The sequence below is a fragment of the Sinohyriopsis cumingii genome, chromosome 19 (genome assembly GCF_028554795.1).
Source record: "Sinohyriopsis cumingii isolate HCF-2022 chromosome 19, ASM2855479v2, whole genome shotgun sequence".
Lineage (NCBI taxonomy): Eukaryota > Metazoa > Mollusca > Bivalvia > Unionida > Unionidae > Sinohyriopsis > Sinohyriopsis cumingii.
The window spans coordinates 64757525-64773157 of record NC_142979.1 but is presented as its reverse complement, the minus strand read 5'-3'; the positions used below and the strand labels follow the sequence as shown (position 1 = coordinate 64773157).

Sequence of the window (15633 nt, the reverse complement as noted above, 5' to 3'; positions counted from 1 at the left end):
TATTGCCTTGGTATAAGTGGATGAGACGTCTAAAGATGTTCTGGACCTGTTTCCACCAATGTTTGTAAAAATGGCTTGAAAGATTAAGGTAGCTGCTACTGTATACACATATTCATTGTTTACTAAATGACACAGCAGAAAACATTCAACAAGGCCATTTCTTAGGTAACATTTTCTTGGTCAGAACATTCGTAAATGTTTTCTGTTTCAGCTTTTTGGGGTTCTTGCTTTGTTTTTTTTTAAGAAAACTTTCCTCATCTTAATTTGGGCAATTAGTTCCACCTTCATGCTTTTAGTAGAATCTTATTTCAATATTTCAATGAATACATTTTTTCTGGTAATTGGCATGATCAAAATACAATATTTTGTCATTCTCTTCTTCACTTTTTTAATAATTTATGTTTGGGTACACAATTATATTTACATTTGTTTTGTAAATTTTAGCAGGTTCTTTATGTCAGATACTTGCAAAATGTTTATAATAACAATATAATGTTTTCTGTCTGACAAAATGAGAGGACAAAAATAATTATGATTTTTATGGATTGGTAGTGCACAAGAATCTTGAATAAATACCAGCCTTTCCAAGTTAGGTATTTGGTGGAAAAGCCCTGAAGTGTTCTGATTGGTGAATGAGACTGCACAGTTCCCTATGGATGCAAAGCCAGTACATCTTATATTACCTCCCTTGAAATGGATGCTGGTACTTTGGCTGATGAGCTTTTGTGTCTTGCTCAGTTCCAACATCAGTAGGTAAATGCTGCCAGTCAGTTTAATGATGATCTGGTCTTGAATTTTTAAACTGAGCTTGGGCAAAATTGTGTTTCAATTTAGGTTTGTGATTTGTCAAATTCAAACCATCAAAAATCTTCTGAAAAGTTGTACAATCTCTACCCACGCCTGCTGATAATAAGCTACTAGCACCTCCAGTCAGACCACTTTTTAGTATGTGCCTATCAAAAGGACATACTGTTATGACATCTTTCCATTTGTCTGTACATAAATCTGTTTGTTAACTTTTTTCCCATACAGTAACTTAGTTTTACACTGTCTACAATTGCCAAACTTTGGATGGCATGCCCTTGAAATAATGAAGAAGTCAATTGATTTTGGGATCAAAAGGTCAAAAGTCAGGGTTAGTATGAACAAAGAAGTAAAATGGTTTCTGCACAATGACATTAGTTCTAAACTACAGACCTTGATCTTGTGGATGGCTTGCATTTTTGGGTAACGAAGAAACCTATTGAATATGGGGATATAAAGTCAAAGGTCAAGGTCACTGTATATGACAAAATTACAAATATTTTCTGATTTTTTAAAAAAAATATTCAGTTTTCAAACATTTACCTTTGTCAGTCATTGTGAATGGCTAATGTGAATAAAGGAAGAAAAATGATTTTCACATAACTTTACTTCTATGACCACATTACCTTGTGGAGGAATGATGCTTAAAGTATAAACCTATTGATTTATGGGGTCAAAAGATCAAAGGTCATGGTCATTGTGACTCAGAGAAAAATTGATTGTGCACAATAATTTATGTATTAGAACAAGTTCCTTGACCAAATTTTGTGAAGAATCCAAAGAATCAAAACAAAAAGAGCAAAAACATTATTGATGAATGCACCAGGAATGTTTGCTTTTTATAATAGTAATAGCTGCATGTCTAATTTGGCTTTGTTTTGTTTGCACTAGTATATGTACATAACAGAATAAGTGTGGAAATAGCTTTGGTTCATACTTTCAACCCCCATTGTTCCTTTTATAAAAAAGCAAACATGAAAGACACACAATTACACATAACATAAATCGTCATGAATATTTAGGATGATACATGATATTTCCTTTTAAATCTGTATACACAGAACAAAACTTTAATTAAAAACACTAAAAGATAAGATATGACAACATATTTGTGAATAGCATTTTTGCTGTGATTTGCTCAAACAGCAATAAAATTGAGGGAAATATATATAATCTTAGATGTGTGAAATAATCTTGTTTAATCAGTACCTATAGTATCACACTTTTTCATAAAAAAATATAAATTAAGAAATTGTCATGAAATGTTTTTGTGGCTCTGCTGAGTGTCATTTATTAAACAATTTGTGCTTGACCTAAAACCTATTATTGACCCAAACAGCTATCTGAAAACAGTGCATGTTTATATATCAGGAGAATCAAGTCTTCTTTTCAAACTTTTGCATCGTGGAGTGCAATCAATACTTAGGTTTCTACAAACTAACTTCTACAAACAGAGCAATATATGTGCACTTTGGTGGTAAGACAATAGTTTTAAATAACCATGAGTTAAAGGAAGAAGCTCATAATATTAGTTATGCATTGGTATTGAACACACTCATAATAGTAGTTGTATGTTATACTATGGTATTGGACACACATAATATTATACAATGGTTATACAATAGTATTGGACACACCTATTATACTAGTTATACATTAGTATTGTACACACTCATACTGTTAGTTATACAATGGTATGGATGCACACATATTAATAGTTATATATTGGTATTGGACACCCATAATAGTAGTTGTACATTGGTAGTGGACACACATAATATTAGTTATACATTGGTAGTGGACACACACAGTAGAAGTTATACATTGGTATTGGACACATAATATTAATTATGCATTAATATTCAACACACCTATAATATTAGTTATACAGTGGTATTGGACACACAATATTAATTATACATTAGTATTGAATACACTCATAATATTAGCTATACACATTGGTATTGGGCACATCCATAATATTAAAGTTATAGCCATTGGTATTGGACATGCACATAATATGAGTTATACATTGGTATTGGACACAGTATTAATTATACATTAGTATTGAATACACTCATAATATTAGTTATAGCCATTGGCATTGGGCACATCCATAATATTAGTTTAAGTTATACTCATTGGTATTGGACACACACATAATATTAGTTATACAATGGTAATGGACACACATAATATTAGTTATACATTGGTATAGGACACACACTGTTAATTATACATTAGTATCGAATACACTCATAACATTAGTTATACCCATTGGTATTGGGCACATCCAAAATGTTAGTTATACCCATTGGTATTGGCCACCCATAATATTAATTATACATTAGTATTGAACATACTCATAATATTAGTTATACCCATTGGTATTGGGCACACCCATAATATTATTTATGCATTGGTAATGGACACACATGATATTAGTTATACATTGGTATTGGAAACACAATATTAATTATACATTAGTATTAATTATACATTAGTGTTGAATGCACTCATAATATTAGTTATACCCATTGGTATTGGACACATCCATAATATTAGTTATACATAGGTATTTGACACATAATATTAGTCATACATTGGTATTGGACACACCCATAATATTATTTATACATTGTTATTCGACACACAATATTAATTATACATTAGTGTTGAATGCACTCATAATATTAGTTATACCCATTGGTATTGGGCACATTCATAATATTAGTTATATATTGATAATGGACACACATAATATTAGTTATTCATTAATATTGGACACACATAATATTTATATATTGGTATTGGACACACAATATTAATTATACATTAGTATTGAATACACTCATAATATTAGTTATACTCATTGGTATTGGACACATCTATAATGTTAGTCATACTTTGGCAATGGACACAGATAATATTAGTTATACATTGGTATTCAACACATAATATTAATTATACATTTGTATTGGACACACTTATAATATTAGTTATACATTGGTAATGGACACACATAATATTATTTATACATTGGTATTGGACACATAATCTACAATCTATAACATTAGTATTGAACACATTCATAATATTAGTTATACCCACTGGTATTGGACCCATCCATAATATTAGTTATACCCACTGGTATTGGACACATCCATAATATTAGTTATACCCATTGGTATTGGACACATCCATAATATTAGTTATACCCATTGGTATTGGACACACCCATAATATTAGTTATACCCATTGGTATTGGACACATCCATAATATTAGTTATACCCATTGGTATTGGACACACCCATAATATTATTTATACCCATTGGTATTGGACACACCCATAATATTAGTTATACCCATTGGTATTGGACACATCCATAATATTAGTTATACCCATTGGTATTGGACACACCCATAATATTAGTTATACCCATTGGTATTGGACATATCAATAATATTAGTTATACCCATTGGTATTGGAAACATCCATAATGTTAGTTATACCCATTGGTATTGGACACATCCATAATATTAGTTATACCCATTGGTATTGGACACATCCATAATATTAGTTATACCCATTGGTATTGGACACATCCATAATATTAGTTATACATTGGTATTTGACACACCCATAATATTAGTTATACCCATTGGTATTGGACACATCCATAATATTAGTTATACATTGGTATTTGACACACCCATAATATTAGTTATACCCATTGGTATTGGACACATCCATAATATTAGTTATACCCACTGGTATTGGACACATCCATAATATTAGTTATACATTGGTATTTGACACACCCATAATATTAGTTATACCCATTGGTATTGAACACTAATCTACTTTAATGTAGACCGCTCTGGTGGCCTGGTGGTTAGAGTGTCCACCTCAGATGCACGAGGTTGCGGGTTTGAAACCCTGCTGAGTCATACCAAAGACTTATTAAAATGGTACTAACAGCTGCCTTGCTTGGGGTTCAGCATTAAGAGGTTAATATTAGTATTGGTCAGCCTAGTGTCAGGATTATGTGACAGGGTGGGACATGATGCTACTTGTCTGTGGCATGATGCCTCCGCCTGACATTGCTATAAACTGCCACACTGCCGACATCATAGCGATATAACTGAAAAATTGTTAAAGCTACATTAAAAATCCAAATCAAACACACACACATATTTTAATGCATCAACAGAGTCTTTCATTACTTCACTACATATCTAATTTGGTATGCTGAATCTGAAATTAAAAACTTATTTATTGGAGAGAAAAAGGAATGAATATTGAAAAAATATATTTGCCAGATATTTTCATATCTTTTTAAAATTTCTGTCCACAGCATTTTTGGAAAGAACATAAATGCTTTCCTAGTCATACACTCAACAGTTTTTGTCTGAGGTTTATTGGGAATGATTTGACCCTTCATGCTTAGTTTTTATCCATTAAACTTGGAACATATCCTTTTCACTAGATTATTGACAGGCTTATTAGAAAACTTGTTTATTTCTATCAGTTATCATTTGTTTCTGAACACTACAAAACCCTTTTTTTCTATTCAGTTCAAGAAGATCAGAAGCCAGCAGATGTCAAACAAGAAGAAGCTACTGATGAAATGGACAAAACAAGTCAAGAATATGACTCTCGTCCTTCAACTGTCTTAAGTGTCCATGAGCATGTCGAGAGACCAGAATCAGGAAAGAGCACTTCAAGTAAAGGTAAAGATGTAGAAACACAACTGAGTATTAACAAGGTGGAAGAAAATAAGTCGAAATCGAGCAACAAAGCAGAGAGCTTGGTCAGCATTAGAAGTAATGACAACCAACAAATCTCCAGAGCACGTAGGGACTCTGTAGATAAAGACACTGATAAGAGAGCAAGCAATGGTGAACATAGAGCACATAGGGATTCGGGTGGTGAAGATAGCCCAAGAGAGGGAAATAAAGCACGAAGAGATTTTGAAGAAAGAGAGGATCATGAAGGTGAAGCAAAGAGAGGTAGTGGAGAAATTCATGGAGCACGAAGAGATTCCTTTGATGCAGATGATGACAGAAGAAGGAACAGAGATGTGGACAGTATTGAATATTAATAATAAACGATACAGCTTATTACCAGTTGAAAGTATCAGTGAAATTTAATAAGTGAAAATGATCTCAATTTCACTAAAACATTATTTAATTTGATAAATTTATGATTTTAACTTAAGTTTTGTAAATGGTAGAAATTATAGATTTTAATAAACTTGTTCAAATTACAATGAAAATTTAGATATTATTATGTCTTGATGGAGCTTTTCTTCAGTTATTGGAAAGCATTGATTTTTGGGGGATATAGTTTAAGACAAATTTAGGTCACCTTACATAGACTTCAAGGCGTGTTTGTTAAAAATTAAAGTGTTGATATTGTGACCAAGATTTGTTCATAGATTATCAAAAGGATGAGGGTTATTGCATTCGTCTACCTGCTTTTGAATTCTGATTCTCTAAGAAAGAAAGTTCATTCAGGTATAGGATTTTGTTTTGTTGCCGAGCTTATTCAGAAATTTATGCTGCGTTAAATAATTCTGTCTTGTTGCGGGGGTGTACGAGGCTACATATAGACAACAATCACAGCTTCTAGGTCACAGATAAAGTCATTAAAATACAAACAGGCCAGTTTGTCAGGTTGTCTAATAAAAAAATTATTCTGATTACAAGCAAACCACTCTAAAAATAAATTCTTCTTTTGAAGCACCTGTGTGACTGATTTTGACACTTCAGTTATTGTCTTTAGTCAGTTATTTTTCTTCCTCTGAAATAGATTTTAGATACCTGGGGTGTGATCTTACATGTACCATTGAATAATTTCCAATATAGATACAATATTTAATATTGACAAAAGTTCTCTTTAGCTCTTTATTTGTCAAATCATCATGAGTTTAAGCTGTAATTAATACTGTTATATGTGTCAGCAAACCACCCTAGACTATTTAGAACATCTTGAAGTGACATAAAATACAAAGGGATAAAAAATAATAATCGAGATTCCAGATTATCCTGGGCATTTTGTCATACAGGTAATAGGAAATAGTAAATGGTGGTCTTTTATTCAATCAAACGTATGAACTGTATATACTCACCTATAAGTATGGTCTGACTGCAAACAACATAGACCCTTATCTGATGTCCTTTATTTGACAGCAAAAAATGGGGTCTATTTTGATTGTTCTACAGATTACCCCTAACAAGCTGCATAGACCTAGACCTGCTGGCGTATTATGCATTATCATTTCAGAATCTTTGCAGTTGGATCCGACTTGTACAGGAGTATATACAGAATCAGATATGATGCACAATATTATTCTCCTTTACCCTGTTCTTTGATAATATCCTTTACCCTGTTCCTTGACAAGTTTCTGTACAAACTTATGTCAGTGATAGAATATGCCCCAGATACCCACTTCACTATATATTAATATTGCCATTTGAAATGGCTTTTTTTTTGTTCCAAGAAAAGGAAGCTCATTATAGAAAAAAAAAGGTTGTATTGGGTGCAAAAATAAACTGCGTGTGGCAGGAGGGAAAGTCCAACCCTGAATGACTAAGATTTTGTAATGGAGAGGTAGATATTTTTAATTAATTTTACAACTGTGTATGTGATTGATACTGTTGTATGCATTGGGGTAGCAGACAACGTTCCCTCTAAGTGAATGGTAGATGTGTGCACTATGTGCGCTACATTGTGCAAGAATTATGATGGCTTGAGCAGAGAACAATTCAGCTACACTGTGCAAAAATTATGGTGACTTGAGCAGAGAACAATTCATCTGCATGAAGATGTCTGAACAACTATGTGGCTGCACATGCACGCAGCTTAGAAGGAACATTGGTAGCAGAATGTAGATTAAATTCATCTTCCAGATATACTTATATCAGGTCCACATGCCAACAGCATGGTCCCAGATATGCCATTAGATCAGGGTCTTTGTTTTTTTATTTTCTACTGAATAATCCTAACAAACTACAAAGACCCAGATCTGCCTGCACATTATCTGAGGGCAGATCTGGGTCTGTGGTTTGCATTTTGGATTCATCTTATAAATAGCTACAGTCGGTATATCAGAACTCTACAAGGGTAGTATTAACACCCTTGGCAGAATTTTTTACACTGGGTGCTGTACATTTTAGCTGGAACAGGTATTTTTATTTTTTTGCAGTTAAAAACAAGGTAATAAGTGGAACAATGTCAATTTATATTTTTGATAAAAAACCAACAAATATTCATCTAAAAATCAAGCATGCTTCTAAACATGTTCAAGCTTTATTTTTATATTTGTTGACTGATGTATATAGCTGCAAAACTGTGTCATTTAAGGTCACGTGAACATTGTTTACTGTGTTAATTTACATATAAGTGATGTAGAAATGACTCAGCAATACACAAAGATTGTTGTAATGTTTTCTCAGTATTGACATAATGTACCTCTGTAAACCATCTCATCTTTGAGTACTTGGGTCCAATCGTAACAAATATTTAGTACAAGATTATAATAGAAAAATGTAAAATTACAATCTAAAACACGAGTTTTGAAGTTTATGGCATTTCTGCCATTTGACAATACGATCTTATTGTGTGTGCAGAAGAGAATATTTTGAAAACTGAGTAGGTACTCAAGTAGTTTTTTATATGCAAATGAGATGTGAATGTAGAGCACAGCATACACTTTTATCTAATCCTTGTTAGTGTCATGATTACAACAGTAAAACAAACCATTATTAATATCCTCACATCTTCAAGTACAAGATTTTTCCAGTTTCTTGAAATACATTTGTTAAAAATGATCTGTTAATTAATAGAAATATAGTTTGTTGTGGTGCTGCTTTGTACATGGCATCATGTCACAAACAAACTGAATTCTGTGTGGCACTCTGTTGCATTTAGTATCATGATGTAATATAATGTATCAACATTTTCCTCCACAGAGTTGATTTTACAACCACTAATTTGGATATTTGACCAATACAAGTGATAAATTCAAACATGTAAAAATCAACTCATTTATTTGCTGAATTATGCCATTTTATATCAGAAAACTTTTGTAATGGGTACAGTAGCTTGTGATTTGTTGTATTTTCCATTATAGTTTTAATTTTGCAATTCTGTGATATAGAATATCTTAATCAGCATTTCATTTGATGTCTTAATAGTTATTGGTTCTCATTTTATTGGCCTAAACTGCTGCACAAAGGACGAGTGAGCTTATGTTGAATTCTGGAAAACAAACAACATTGGCTCATGTAACTGGACCTCAGTGTCTGTTTTATCAGGCAACCTGTGCTGCACAAGACCCTGTGTTGCACAAGACATATGTTCCTAATTAAACAGAGAGATCCAACATCAAGAATTGTACACAAGTAACAGGGCATAATTCAGTGACCCGACGGTACCATATATACTCATGTATAAGTTCAAACTGCAAACAACAAAGAACCTGAGCTGCTGTAGCATAATGCATAGCTGCCAACCCTCCAGGCTTGCATTTAGTGAAAATAGGGATAAACATTAGTGAATTTTGACATGAATTCATGAAGTGATCTTCAAGTCCGGGAATATTTGTTGGAACAAATATTTAACATGGTCTCCAGCTGATAAAGGTAGATTGTGTTCAACAAGAAAACTCACAAACAATGCTTCAGTGTTGGTAGCTTGAAGGTCTTCTGTCGAGAGCTGAAATCTGCTGCAGGTTGTTAATTTTCCCAACCTCTATGTGCTTTTTACTACCAATGTACTTCTTCACATCGTCTCTGCCACCATGCTCAATGCTAAAATTTGTGGCACACTGCATGCAAAAAGCATGATGTATATCGGTGTTTGATGGCAGAATGCACAGCCAATTTTTGGTATATTCCAAACTAAACTTCACTTTTTGTGCAATACATTTTTTTTCCTTGTTGGTGAAGACATTTTCAAGATGTAGTGCCGAATGGTAATTTATATCAGTGTTTGCAGTTAGGCCCCAGTTTCTCTCAAAACCAATTGTCTAACTACTCTTATACATATAGATTAAAATACACTAAAATGCTTGCTACCTGGCCAACTGTACCAATCAGCTATAGTTCCACTAATATCATGACTAGCTGTACTGGACCATTTCGGCAACTGCCGATATCATGGCTAGTGCTGAATGGGAAATCGGTTATTTTATTAAAGATTTAAAATAATTGAGAATTGGGGAAGTTTTGATTTTTTTGCATGTGGCTTGAATCTCTGAATTGCTGAAAAAGTTGTGAAATTCACGCCAAAATCGTGAAGGTTGGCAGCTTTGCATAATGCACCTGTAGATCAGGGTCTGTGTTGTTTGTTCTAATGATTACTCCTAACAAACTGTACAGACCCAGATTTGCTGGAATACCATGCGATGGTGTGTGTGTGTGTGATTTGGATTTTAATGTAGCTTTAACAATTTTTCAGTCATATCACTACAACATCTGCATTGTGGCAGCTTATAGTGATGTCTAGCACTGAGGCATCATGCCACAGACATGTAGCATAATGTCCCACCTAGTTACATTATCCTTACACCAGGCCGACCAGTCTTAACACTGACCTCTTATTGCTGAGTGCCTAGTGAGGCAGCTGTTAGTACCATTTTTATAAGTCTTTGGTATGACTTGGCCATGGTTCGAACCCACAACCTCCTGCACCTTTAGGCAGATGCTCTAACCACTAGGCCACTGGAGCAGTTCATGCAATGGTAGATCTGGTCTGTGCAGCTTGCAGATGGACTCGATTTACAAGCAAAAAAATACAGTACATATCATTTTGGAAAGCCAATTTTTAATGTGCATTAGCTTTTCCTTCTTTTGTTTGCCAATATTCATCTTCAACTGAAATAATATGTACATATAGATGGTATCTAAATTATTGTTTTAATATCATATTAAGTGATAAAATCAAATTATTATCACACATATGTTTTTGTTTCTAAAACATGTCAGAATGGTCTCATCATTCAAGGGTAGAATTATTATAACATAAATTTTACAAATGTAAAACTTTTAAGTGCACAAGTATAAAATTTGCAATGCTTAAGTCTGATACATAATACAAAATCAATGTAAATGTATGTGTAGAAAGCAATTACAATTTGTTCCTTTGTATATTGTGGTGGTGGACTTAAATATTTTTCCCTAAACTTGGTAAGGGTATTTGATCATTTTTTTAAATCTAGCCTTGGGAAGATACCAGTAGGTTACAGATACCAGCTATCCATGTAGAAGTAACCATATAAAAACAAAAAGGTCATTGACACCAGCTATCCATGTAGAAGTAACCACATAAAATAAAAAAGACACAGACACCAGCTATCCATGTAGAAGCAACCACATAAAAATAAAAAGGCCACAGACACCAGCTATACATGTAGAAGTAACCACATAAAACAAAAAGGTCATAGGCACAGCTATCCATATAAAAGTAACCACATAAAGCAAAAAGGTCACCGACACCAGCTATCCTTGTAGAAGTAACCACATAAAAACAAAAAGGTCACAGACACCAGGTATCCATGTAGAAGTAACCACAAAAATGGTCAGTGACACTAGCTATCCATGTAGAAGTAACCACATAAAACAAAAAGGTCACAGACACCAGCTATCCATGTAGAAGTAATCACATAAAAATGAAAAGGTCACAGACACCAGGTATCCATGTAGAAGTAACCACAAAAATGGTTAGTAACATCAGTTATCCATGTAAAAGTAACCACATAAAGCAAAAAGGTCACAGACACCAGCTGTCCATGTAGGAATAAAAACCACATAGCAACAAAATAGTCACAGACACCAGATATCCATGTAGAAGTAACCACATAACAACAAAAATACTACATATACTCATAATTCACCTGTTACTGCAAATAGCACAGACCCTGGCCTACTTTTGAATAATGTGCTTGCAATTCAGGGTCTGTGTTTTTTGATGTACCAATTACTCCTAACAAACTGCAAAGACCCAGATCTGCTGTGCAGTATGTGACAGCAGATCTGGGTCCGTGTAGTTTGCAGTTGGGCTCCACTTAAAGGTGAGTATATACAGTAGGATGCATGCATCTTTGCTAGCCAAGGTTCCAATAACCCTATCTACACCTTGGCAGATTGAACAGCTATATCGGTGCTTTGTCCTAGCGACATGTATTGGATTTCATGTGTTGCCTCCTTTAGTATATAATTTCAGCTAACCAATAACATGGTGCATTGTACATCAGCTAAAAAGAGTGGTGGCAATTAACCTAAAAAGGATACTTTGTAAGTTTAACATTGAAAGTATGACTATGTACCAGAGGGAAGCCATCATAGGTCTGTCTGAATGAAAGGTATTTGTACAAACATGGGCCAGCAATGAAAAAGTGATTATCATTCCATTCAAGTTGTGTGCTTCCTTTGTCTCGATCATGTACGAACCGTGTTATCATTTGAACAACTTAATTTTGATTGGATGTGGTGGCTTGCTGCCTCATTCAATGAAATTCACAGACCCAAAGCACAGAAATATCTGCTCAATATGCCAATGTTAGGTAGGGTTATCAGAACCTTGGCTAGCAAAGATGGGATGCATGTGGTTATTGTGTTTCTTGTCAAAGTCAGATTTTGTGTGAAAATTATATAATTTTTAAGGTCCTGTTTTATTTAGGCATTGATTGGGTTGATGTATATGAAGTCACCCACTAACCAGCATAGCTGATCCAAACCATTTAGACTGGTGATATGTTGGCCTGACTGGATCAAGTGGGTTCAATATACATTTACAAATGTCAGCCATCACATTTCACCTTCTGTTTGCACTTTCCAAGTTTGGGATAATTTTTCATGAGGCATCATTTTACTTTCTTCTGCATCTGTTGTGATAAGTAATTTCTAACCAGAGGATAAGAAACAAGGGCAAGCCCTCAATTCTGAAATGAACCTTAGCATCCTTTATGGTACATTACGGGGGTTGAAAATGTCCTTGCCCAACTCATAATGGCATGTGAAAATTTCAGATGGTAAAGTGAATTTTACAGCCACTCACCCATTTGGAATAGTTCTGATTCTGAGCTGATTAGTGTTTCACTTTATTGAGAAGGATGCACAGTTGAGAATATTGCTAAGTTTCAGGTAGTCTTGAAACATAAAGAAGCTTAATATTGTGTAAATTTAGGTGCGATAAACAAATTTGTGAAAGTTGGTTCATGTTAAATTCATGTGTGATGCAAGATAAGTACAGGCAATATTTTTGGCCCTACTGTTGACCATTACGTATAGATAGAACTGATGATTTGGACTAAGTGAAGCTTTTGTGCAAAATTATATTTGATAGTGCAAAAATGTATGCATAATATAACAGATGCAGTGATTATTATGAGTAGAATCGTGAATTCCTCAAATATCTATACTTTGAAATGATTTGGATGAAAATACAAGCTTACTTAGTATTATTCTCAACTTGAAATTGAAGCTGTTATTGAAAAAGGACTGGTATGGCTAGAAAGGGTGGGTATTTCATTTTTCACGAGCTCAGAACAGGCAAGTATTTGAAACTCAGTTGTCTATCCATACAAATTCAAAAAGGGTGTGAAAAATCATATCATCTTTGATTGGCCTCATGATTATTTTGGGTCTAGTCTAATTAGCATTGGTGTACAGTTAATTAATTTTAATTGGTCATCATTCGAGTATCAGACTTCATCTGTCATTCCGGGGCCCCAAGTGGCCGAGTGGTCTAAAAGCGCTCACCATTCCGGATCACTGCCATCTCACCTCTGTCTGCGTGTGTTCGAGTCCAAGGCTCGGCTAGCGTGGGTACGTGGGAAAGCCTGCCAGTAGTTTCTCGTGGGTCGGTGGTTCTTCCCTGGGTTTTCCAGGGTTCTTCCTCCACCAGTTATACTGGTCGCCATGTATATAGCCTATCTAGTGCTGAAAAATGGCGTTAAACTCTATAACAACAACAACAATCATCTGTCATTCCAGGACATGAACATAAATCAGTTCCTTATCTACAGCATAACTATACATTTCTTTTGCCCTGTATCTCACCAAGCAAACACCACTCTAATGTTGTTCCACTTCAGCTTATCACACACCTGTGAGCAAGATGACAATTTTTTTTAATTGAAATGAATTGTAGTTGTCTCCCCTTAGCAGTCTTAGAACTGTACTGTATTGTGATACTCAGTTCAAACTGCAAATTAGTCAGACATGTACACAGGACTAAGCAGGTCTGAAAACTATGTTACTGATCTTATTAGAAGGCCTTTACAGAGAGTTGCACAGTGCACACATACTTGATGGTTCGTTATGCATATTGCAGTCTTGCCACATACAAAAGAGCTGATATAAAAAGGTTAGTACCATGCCATCCCAATGTGTCTATACAGATTACATGCTAAAAGGTAATGTGACATTTGATGGGGAGGTAACAAAATACAGTTAACTCAAATACAAGTGAGATCTTATTATTTCAGACTCCGCTTATCAGACAAGCCATAGTAGGTCAGTTGGTTGAGAGCCAACTCGCAATCATACTGTGGTGGGTTCAGTAATTGCCAAGGCCAGCTAGTGTTGGCTGCCTTGATGTTTCTTTAGGAAAGATACTTAGCTCTCAATTCCTCAGTAGGATGTAGTCAATAATGTGTCTAAAGTGCCATTTTATTTACAAAAATTCCATCCAACCATTTATCAGATGGTTCATATGAGTAAAAAAAGTATTCTATATTACATACAATAGTAATTTATTCTGAATTTCCATGCAATCTTTATGCTGGTGATCTGAACATGTGTCAGATTAATGACATATTGGAGTAACTGACAACACATTAATCTGTTTTAAATGAAAATGATTTGTGATGGAATAAGGAGACTAAACTTTACTTGGTTGTGTTGTCAATGAGATGACAGAAAATATTAATCAAATTTTTTTATATGTATTGTTGTACATTTTGATTTCCTTTTTTTCTCCAAAAGTTCTACTTTATACATGAATATATTTTCTAAAAGTATTTAAGCATAGTTTCTTGTACATATTTGAGTACATGACAACTATTTTGAATTTAAAGTAGAATTATTGATGAGAAAAGGTTGTAAAAATGTATTTACTTTTGGTTAGTTTCCAATGGTGCAGAGTGTATAATATTTTTGACTTAAATTAACTTGAGACATACATGATTCTTACATAATAATGAAAAATAGACATGTATTCAGTTAGTGATATGAAGCATTTTTGAGTTTACGTTATTATCATGCTGCTTTCTAGGCAAATTAATAAACTGTTGGAAGACAAATGTCTCTTTTCTTACATTGTCTTTCTTTTTACTGATAATACACCCAATTACTGAGACATCGATTCCTAGCTACATGGAAGTTTTTGTGGACTCAATGGGATCATTCAACATAGCAAAATCATTCATTATTGTAGATGTTTGTTATATAAGCATATTGTCTTTTCGGGTACAATGGGATTGTTAGGTATCCATAATGGGAGGGTTAATTGTTTCATATGAGTTGTTCTAGCATGAAATATAGGTCACAAAAATCTAGTGTGATGTTAGTGTTTTGTATATTTCATATACATTGTGTGCTTGACTTTTGTTCTTGATCGAGTGTTGTGAGATTTTGCATACCTGACTTTTGTAATGATTGTTAGTATTAACAGGGTGTTAATTAAAATTTGAGCTCAAGGCCTAACCCTGTTTACAAGTTAGTGGAATTTTCCATAAATTTTCCATAAAATACTAATGTCCTTTGGTAGATAAACAAATTATTAATTCCTGTTTCATATCAGTCTTTGAAAATCTCTG

The 15633-nt window shown here is 34.0% G+C and overlaps 1 protein-coding gene across 2 annotated transcripts in view; it reads left to right on the top strand.

Moving 5' to 3' along the window:
• Positions 1 to 15117, top strand: part of LOC149775858 (uncharacterized) — a 107263-nt gene extending 92146 nt beyond the window's left edge. For both annotated transcript variants that reach the window (XM_089944112.1, XM_089944111.1), the window contains one exon: positions 5384 to 15117. In XM_089944112.1, the coding sequence (XP_089800238.1) occupies positions 5384 to 5910 (527 nt within the window). In that variant the 3' untranslated portion in view covers positions 5911 to 15117. The remainder of the gene's footprint in view (positions 1 to 5383) is intronic.
• Positions 15118 to 15633: the final 516 nt, after the last annotated feature.